The 8,238-nt window shown below is 40.4% G+C and overlaps 1 protein-coding gene across 3 annotated transcripts; it reads right to left on the bottom strand.

The window, feature by feature from the left end:
* Window positions 1–1,902: 1,902 nt before the first annotated feature.
* Window positions 1,903–8,238, bottom strand: LOC135136934 (facilitated trehalose transporter Tret1-like). 3 transcript variants are annotated; one of them, XM_064066426.1, is made up of 4 exons: window positions 7,749–8,235; window positions 5,882–6,093; window positions 5,634–5,836; window positions 1,903–3,084 (listed from the first exon to the last, which is right to left on the bottom strand). In XM_064066426.1, the coding sequence occupies exons 1-4, from the start codon at window positions 7,757–7,759 to the stop codon at window positions 1,948–1,950; spliced, it is 1,563 nt and encodes a 520-aa protein (XP_063922496.1). In that variant the 5' UTR covers window positions 7,760–8,235; the 3' UTR covers window positions 1,903–1,947. The 3 variants fall into 3 exon arrangements, with proteins under 3 accessions (XP_063922496.1, XP_063922498.1, XP_063922497.1); XM_064066428.1 differs by having other exon boundaries at window positions 3,060–4,283; window positions 7,749–8,238; XM_064066427.1 differs by lacking the exon at window positions 1,903–3,084 and adding an exon at window positions 4,374–5,551 and having other exon boundaries at window positions 7,749–8,238.

The following is an 8,238-nucleotide window of genomic DNA, read 5'->3' as shown; positions in this document are numbered from 1 at the left end:
TTTACACTGTCGAAGAGCTTGTCAAAAAATTTTATAATTCGTGCTGTTCCCATTGCCTCGTGTGTTAAACTGCATTCGGCTGTAAAATTAAATTGTAAATGAATCTGTTAATTATTTTTAAATTTGTATTTACTAGATTTAACCAATAGCGTAATAGTCGATGCCATTGAGTGACTCAAAACTTGTGTCGCATAGCACACCTTCATCTTTTGAATTTTTTCCGGAATTACGTGGAGATCCGTAATTTTCTGTAGAGCCCGTAATTCTCCACATGTTTGATCACTGTAGTACGCATCGATTATATGTTTCCAATTTGCAACCAAAATTTCCTCGCTTGTTTTCCACACTAAATTTTTAGTAAGCAGATTGTTCCTAATACATTTAATTAAATGAGGCGTGTCATATAAGGGAATAATTTCTTGATCCCCTAATAAAATTCTTCTTTTAGGTTCCATCCCTTTATGTATATAACGTTGTTTCGACTCCTTTAGCAGAGAATTTATAGCTGCTTGGTTTGGTTGGCCTTGATCACAAATTGTAACCAGAAGTTTTTATAATAGTTGTCAATATGTAAGATTTTGTAGACGAAAAAGAAAATGCAAAGTATATTGGCTGTTGCCATTTTTTAAACACTCCGCGAATGAAAAAAACAAGAACATGATCTGCTATCTGTAAATTTTGTTCAAATCCAAAATTTTGAAATCCGAAAAATGTATCCGTATATTTGTCATACTCTATGTGGGGCATTATGGACATTTCATCAAAAATTAATGCACATATTCTATCTTGGTTATTTAATTTTGAAGCAGATTCTTTAAGATTGTCGAAAATTATTTTGTTTATACCAACGTCTACTGGAATTTTGTTCAACATAGACATAATTGTTTGACGTGAAGGCAGTGGAAAAATCTGTCTCATTTTTCTATAACATCTCCCAGACTGTTTATAAAACATTAATGCAAATAATTTATCTTCAGTGGTAAACCTGCGACCCTTTGGTTTGACATTTCGTCTTTTTAATTGTGATAAACAAAAATTTATAGCATCCTGACTTAAAATTTTGCTTTCTAATTTTACTTCAAATTTGGAGTATAATTTCAATCGTTGGCGATACGAAGCTACCTTAATTTTGTTTCTACGGGCTGTACGCGAAATATTCCTAGAATTTGAATGTAAATTTAGTATTCGAGAAGATTCTTGGTTTAAAGTTTCGTTTAGGGTTTTTCTGGAATTTCGAGATACTTCAGTACAAAATTTTTGCGACTCCAGTATAGAAATAGGGTTTACGGGATCATGGGTGTGTCTTTCGGGGTCGTTCATATTATCTGAAATTATTGTAAAAATTATCTATGGCATTCACTTGCACACAAATATTTACCATGCATAATTTGAACTGTAGGAATGGCAGTATTTTTAAGTTTTTGATTGGGGCCAAAATCCGTTTCTTTAAAATGTACATCGCAAAGAAAATATCCATTTTTATATATTTTCGTGGGATCTAATTTGCCTAAATTTGGATTCCCTGTCCGTTCCAACCAAATTTTAAAACGCTCGTTGTATTTGTAGGGGTTGGGAAAACGATGGCGTTTAATAATTTTAGTGTTTAGACATTTCAAAACACTGCATAGTTTCATATTTTACGCTTTGTTATCACGTATAATCACACAAATGACACTTTTATACTAATCATAAATGACATTAGTTTTTTTATTGTTTCTTAAAATTGGCTGTGGAAGTTGTCGCCAAGTAATTTTTGGAAAAAAATACTTTACTGCTATCAGTGCTATCTCTTATTATGTGGCCGGTACATAAGCCTAGACACAAACCTGGGACACGCATTACAGCCGAGTTTGCATTCTATTTTACGTAGTATTATTTATCTATGTTGTAAAACAAATTCCACAAAATTAACAACATTTATTTATATATTTGCTACAACTCTCTCGTTTACAATTTACTTTCAACCTTTTCAACATCGTCGTCGTTTCTGAAGCCCCTATTGACTTCACCGCTTGTTGCCGCCTTCGTACTCTTACTTCTCTTGACTTTGTTATCTAACCGCTCATTCCCTAAGAAATGCTCCGTGATCTCAAACAAAGTCTTGCCTTCGGTCTCGGGCAACACAAAATATAGAATAACCACACCACCAAAAGCGAAACCACTATACAGCCAAAAAACTCCAGGCAGAGTTATCAAATTAACTATCTTAATAAAAATTTTGTTGGAAATGAAACCAAAAATATAACTTAGACCACCCGACAAACCTGAGCCTGTTGCTCTCGTTTCGTTTGAGTAGACTTCTCCGATTAACATCCAAGGTAGGATTCGAATACCGGCATGAGTGAAGAAAGCGGACCCTATGAGGAGGGTCATGGGGATCCAGGAGTTGGTGTAGGAGTTAGCAGGAGCGTCTGCTACAAGTTCCAGGTGTTTAACCCCGGCGGACTGCGCATAAATTGCAGCTAGAAAAAAACAAGAGCCGCAGCCTATCAAAGACAGGAAGTTCATTACGCGCTTGCCTACGTAGTGGATGAGACAAGCGCTTAAAATACACCCCAGAACTTGAGCTACTCCTAGAAATATAGTCGCGTAGTACTTGTCAATGGGGGCTTTCAAGGTGGAGAAAATTTTGACAGCGTAGGTCTGCAGGGTCGTCATCCCGGAAAAGTGGCCTAAGAAAAACGCCAACGAAACGAGAGAGTAAGGCCAGAGGAAGTTTCGTCGCAGATATAGTCTCCAGTTAGCCGTCGTGTCTTCTTTTCGCTTCGAAATTTGTTCGACGAGTTCTTTAAACTCGCCTTCTATTTCGCTCAGTTCGGTCCAGCCGCGCAGCCAAGCCAGACTGTGTCGCGCGTCCAAGTAACGATTTTTGGAGATGAGCCAGTGCGGGCTTTCGGGTACTAAGAAGAGGAGACTAGAGGAGATGATGGGTACTGCGGTACTAACTACAGCTACGGTTCTCCAGCTAAGAAATGTTCCTAATAAAAATTCAATTAGTATTCCTGAGATCACAGCCACTGTGCTCGTCGATGCTAAAATCCCTCTGAGACTCGGCTGAGTTATTTCAGCAACGTACGTCAATGTCTGGAAAAGATTATTAATACTAGAATGATGCGGTGAGGTAGGTGCGAAGGAGAAGCATGAAAGGAAGCAAAGCGTTAGAGTCGGGTCTCTTCATTCGGAACGTAGGCGTTGTTCACCTCGCCCTTCTTCATGTCTTTGATTCTGGTCACTTTGTTACTGAGCTTCGAGTTACCGGCAAAGTGTTCGGTTATGTCGAACAGAGTTTTACCTTCGGTTTCCGGAAGGATGAAATAGAGAACGATAGTACCGATGAAGCAGATACCAGTGTAGAACCAGAAGGTTCCAGGTAGGGTGATATTATCGACTAAAGTGAGGAAGATTTTGATGGAGATGAAACCAAAGATGTAGCTCACGGCGCCCGAGAAACCCGAACCGGAAGCCCGGGTTTGGTTGGAGTAAACCTCGCCTATAAGCATCCATGGTAGAAGTTTAATCCCAGTGTGAGTACAGAAAGCAGCTAGTACTAGAACCACCGTAGGAACCCAGCTAGTGTCGTCACCCTCACTAGCTGCCACCGTTCCGAAGAGTTCCAAATGATTAACATTGTTGACGTAAGCGTACACACCTGCAGTTAAGAAACAAAGCCCGCAACTAATCAAAGAAAAGAAATTCATGACTCGTTTCCCGGTGTAGTGCACACAGCAAGTACTCAGGATGCACCCGAGCACTTCGGCTACTCCCATCGCCACTGTGGCGTAGTACTCATCTATGGGAGACCTCAGCGAAGCGAAAATTTTGACGGCATAGATTTGTAGAGGGGTGGTACCGCTGAACTGGCTCATGAAGAACGCGAACGCGACGACGGAAAAAGGCCAATAGAAGTTCTTTTTAGTGAACATTTTGAGCTTTTCCACGAAAGTGGGTTTTTCTTTTACACTGGCACTGATTTGCTTGGATAGCTCATTGTACTCGGGCTCGATTTCTTCGACGGTGGTCCATCCTCGCAACCACGCGATACATTTTCGGGCGTCCTCGGGCCGGTTTTTGATTATCAACCAATAGGGGCTTTCGGGGACAAAAAACAAGAGGATGAAGGAAGTGACCGGTACCACGGCACTCACGAGGGCCACGGTTCTCCATTTGAGAAAGGTTCCGAGTAAGAATTGGGTCAAAAGTCCGAAGATTACGGCTACACCGGCTGTCGACGATAAGATCCCTCTAAGACTAGGGACGGTTATTTCGGCCACGTAAGTGAGCGTCTGGAATTAAGAAAAGTGGGTTATTGGGTGCGTAAAGATCTACGTGCCCGGGGTTAGTTACAACTAGCTAGGGTGCAATAAGAGAAAGACTATGGCACTATTCTTTATTAAAAAAACGATAAATCAGTCTTGTTTGAGTTTCAAAGTGGACTTTCGTCATGCTCGAAGGCTTTGTTGTCGACTCCCGTCCGTCGTACTTTGTTGTCCAGTTTAGTGTTACCTGAGAAGTGTTCGGTGATGTCGTACAAAGTTTTACCTTCTGTTTCGGGTAGCAGAAAGTAGAGTAAAATGGCACCGAGAAGGTTTACAGCAGTGTTGAACCAAAAAGTACCAGCTAGAGTGAATGTCGCAATCATGGAAAGAAATAACTTATTAGCCAAGAAACTAAAAATGTAACCGATAGCGGCTGATAACCCAGAAGCTGTGGCTCGAGTCTCGGTTGCATAAACTTCACCGGTTAAAATCCACGGTAGAACTCTAATCCCAACGTACGACAAAAACGCCGAACTGATAAGAAAGAACGTCGGTACCCAGTTATACGTGCCGTCTTTTTGCAACGTATTGTCTAAATTTTGGACACCCACAAGGTAACAGTAAGTACCCACCACGAGGAAACAAAGTCCCGAACCAATCAACGAAATAAAGTTGATGACCCTCTTTCCAAGAAAGTGTACCAAAGTCACACAAGCCACAGACCCCAACAACTCCACAATCCCCAGAATCACCGTAGCATAGTACTTATCAATAGGTGATTTCAGACTCGCAAAAACTTTAATCGCGTACGTTTGCAAAGTCTGCATTCCATTAAAGTGACTAAGAAAGAACGCTAAAGCCACAAGTGCGTACGGCCACAGGAAACTCTTCGCCACGAAAAGCCTCAAGTGCTCACTCCTCGACAACTTCGGAACCCTCGCTGTCCCCGGATCCTCAATCCCTATATCACTAGCCTTCCCCAGCTGCTTACACAACTCTTGAAACTCCAACTCGATCTCATTCAAACTCGTCCAGCCCCTTAACCACGCTATGCTTTTCCGCGCGTCTAAAAACCGGCCTTTGGTGATCAACCAAACGGGAGTCTCCGGTACGAAAAACAGCAAAACGAACGCAACCACCGGGACCAAACAGTTAAAAAACGCCACGATCCTCCACTTCAAGAAAGTACCTAAGAGAAACTGACTCAAGACTCCCACAATGACGGCCATGGTACTCGTGGACGAAAGCATTCCTCTCAAATGCGGCTGTGTTATTTCAGCCACATACGTGAGCACCTGCAAGGAAAGAAAAGAACGAGAGAGGTGAGAAGAAGATGGGTTAGTGACAGATAAGTAGCCTACGACCCTGGGTACTTACGGGTGCCTCCAGCAAACCTCCGGTCACACCCGTTATACAAAGCGCGAGGAAAATCTGCCACACGTCGTTGGAAAAGTAGAAGAGCAACCAAGCCGTTAAGAATGGGATGTTGACGAGCTGCATGGCACGTTTTCGGCCGATGGGTTGAGTGGCGGCGCCGGAGAGTAAGCATCCCACGGGAACACAGATAAGGTTGATGGAACCTGAAAGGATTAGTGGTGACTTTGTTGGTGAGGTGAGGGTCGTACCTATCCAGGAGATTGCTTCTTGTCCTAACGAAATTGACTCAGTTGGGTCGCTGCCAGATAAACTAGGGATGAGGATTGTGGGGAAGCCTAGAGTCATCCCGAATCCTAGAAGGAGCACATTTTTCACACAAACAGCCAGGATTTGGGGGAGAGCCTGGCGTAAGCTGGATCTGCTTTCAGATGGTGCGGCGAAAGGTGATAGAGTTTTGTCGCTGGAACAGTCAAGGTTGATGGGTATTGTCGACGAATTGTTAATAAATATGAAGATTAAAACTGTACCGAGATTAGTAATTATTTTAATGGGTTCAGACCATAGGGTGACCTTGCATTTTTACGACTATGTTAGTGGAATCCTTTGTCAACGTCAAGGTCTCGAAGGAAGACAGTTTTCATTGTTCTGGCACGTTTCACATAGAGTTTTGATTGTTTTTAATTGTAGTGCGTCGTAAACAACAATTAAGTAAAACGTATAATTGTAGCTTGAATTTGGTACTTCGGTTTAAAAATTTTACAAAAATTAAAGTCAGGTAAAACCCAGAATCTGTTTGTTTGATTACGGAATGTAGATCTTTCAAATTAACATTCATTCTTAACATTAAAAAAAATGCAGATAGGTCTTCAAAATCGAGGGAAATACGTGTTTGGAATCTGCTGTGTTTGGAAAGTTCGAGCCGAGCAGCGAGTGATGAAATTCACAGTATGGTAAATCACCAGAATCCGACATAATTTACGTAACACAATCGACAAATGGCAAGAAAAATTCTTGTGATTCGTAGCCGGTCAAAACCATTAAAATCGCCTTTGTGTTACGAAACACAATGTGTTCTGCAATAAATACAAAAACTTGTGGTGTGTTCGGAAATTTTCTAGAAACCGGGTGCTAAAATATTTTTTTTTTGTCACCGCAAGTCAAACAGTCTAAAGTGTTTTGGGTTTTCCAGTCGTCTGCTTTAATTGTGACACTGCATTTGAGTACCACTTAACAACCCACATCTTGTAAAGAATGCATCCATAAAAACTCTTACCTACATTTCTTCACCTTATTTCAGACGGAACTGAAAGTGATAATTAGTACCGAATTGTTGCCGTTTCAGCAAATTTATAAAAATGTTATTGTTTGTTGAATTGGTTAACAGTCGACGTGTGTTAAATCGCGCCTTACTTTTCCGTTTCACTAACCAACTAATTAGGAACATAAATCTAAAACGGTGCTAAAAGTGGTACGAATAAATTATACATTAATTCGTAACAATCGATAATCTGTGCAGTTGTTATATAATCCAGACTGTTCGGTTTTATTAATTATTATTATGTAAAGTACCAGAAACCGAGATCCTATTGGTTCGTACTTTGGTACTTTACGGATGTAGCAGGTTTATCGCTGTTCCCACAATTTAGATGTTTTGAAGTCTTTTTTAATGTGTTTTTAATTCCTATATTAAGACAATCGTAAATATTCTTCAAAAAATAAACCTGTCGGTACTATCATTATTCCATTACGTGTTATTATCCAGTTGTCGTACTCATTTAAAATGATGCAGCTTTTAGGTCCTTGAAGCTACCAAAACCCCGTGTTTAACAAAAAATCTAATGACTTCAGTGATAAAATCCGCTGTGGTACCTTGACACTACTACTACAAGGCAACGATTTTCGTTTACGCTACAGCGAATTTAAACTTTTTTAGGTGACACATGTATTAATAATTGCACCGATAACGGAAGAATGCACAACCAATGCGAAACCTTGGCATTGTTTAATTTTTTTATAAATGACTTTCAATTAAAAAATTGTTGCGTTTCTGTAGCAGTATCCGGTACTGCCCGGAAACCGACAATTTCGAAATTCTAGTTGACAAATCCAACTCACCTTATGACCATTGCGCTGCTCTTTATCTGGTCGACTTCTTCATCTGGGTTGGCAACCACACTGGTTATCTTGGATTTTTCCTAACGATTAACACTAATACTAAATAATCATTTATCACAGTGGAAACATCGAATACTGATTGGAAAACAATAGTAGCAATCGGTCGTTTACATTCCTTTTTTATTTGTTGATATAAATATTGTTAGACTTCGCACTATGTTTATTTTAAATGTACACTGCTAGTGAACCTTCGGCGCACTGTGTGCATGGCCACTTTCTATTCTAGTGATTTAGCACTGCTCCCACTTTATCAAGGTGTGCTAATGATGTTGGTCGGGTTATTATTTTGATTGTTATTAAATCGCACATTGATGTCACGTCACGCTTAAGCTTGAGCCGATCTTACGTAAAGAACCGATGCGGTTGTGTAACGGTTTTAAGAACTGTCACAATTTTGTTGTAGAAATTGTGGTGAAGTACTGAGTCCGAC

The sequence above is a fragment of the Zophobas morio genome, unplaced genomic scaffold (genome assembly GCF_036711695.1).
Source record: "Zophobas morio isolate AGI-343-1 ecotype UQ-CSIRO unplaced genomic scaffold, CSIRO_AGI_Zmor_V1 ptg000028l, whole genome shotgun sequence".
NCBI lineage: Eukaryota > Metazoa > Arthropoda > Insecta > Coleoptera > Tenebrionidae > Zophobas > Zophobas morio.
Note: the sequence above shows the minus strand (reverse complement) of the source record. Positions and strands in the feature narration are given on the sequence as shown.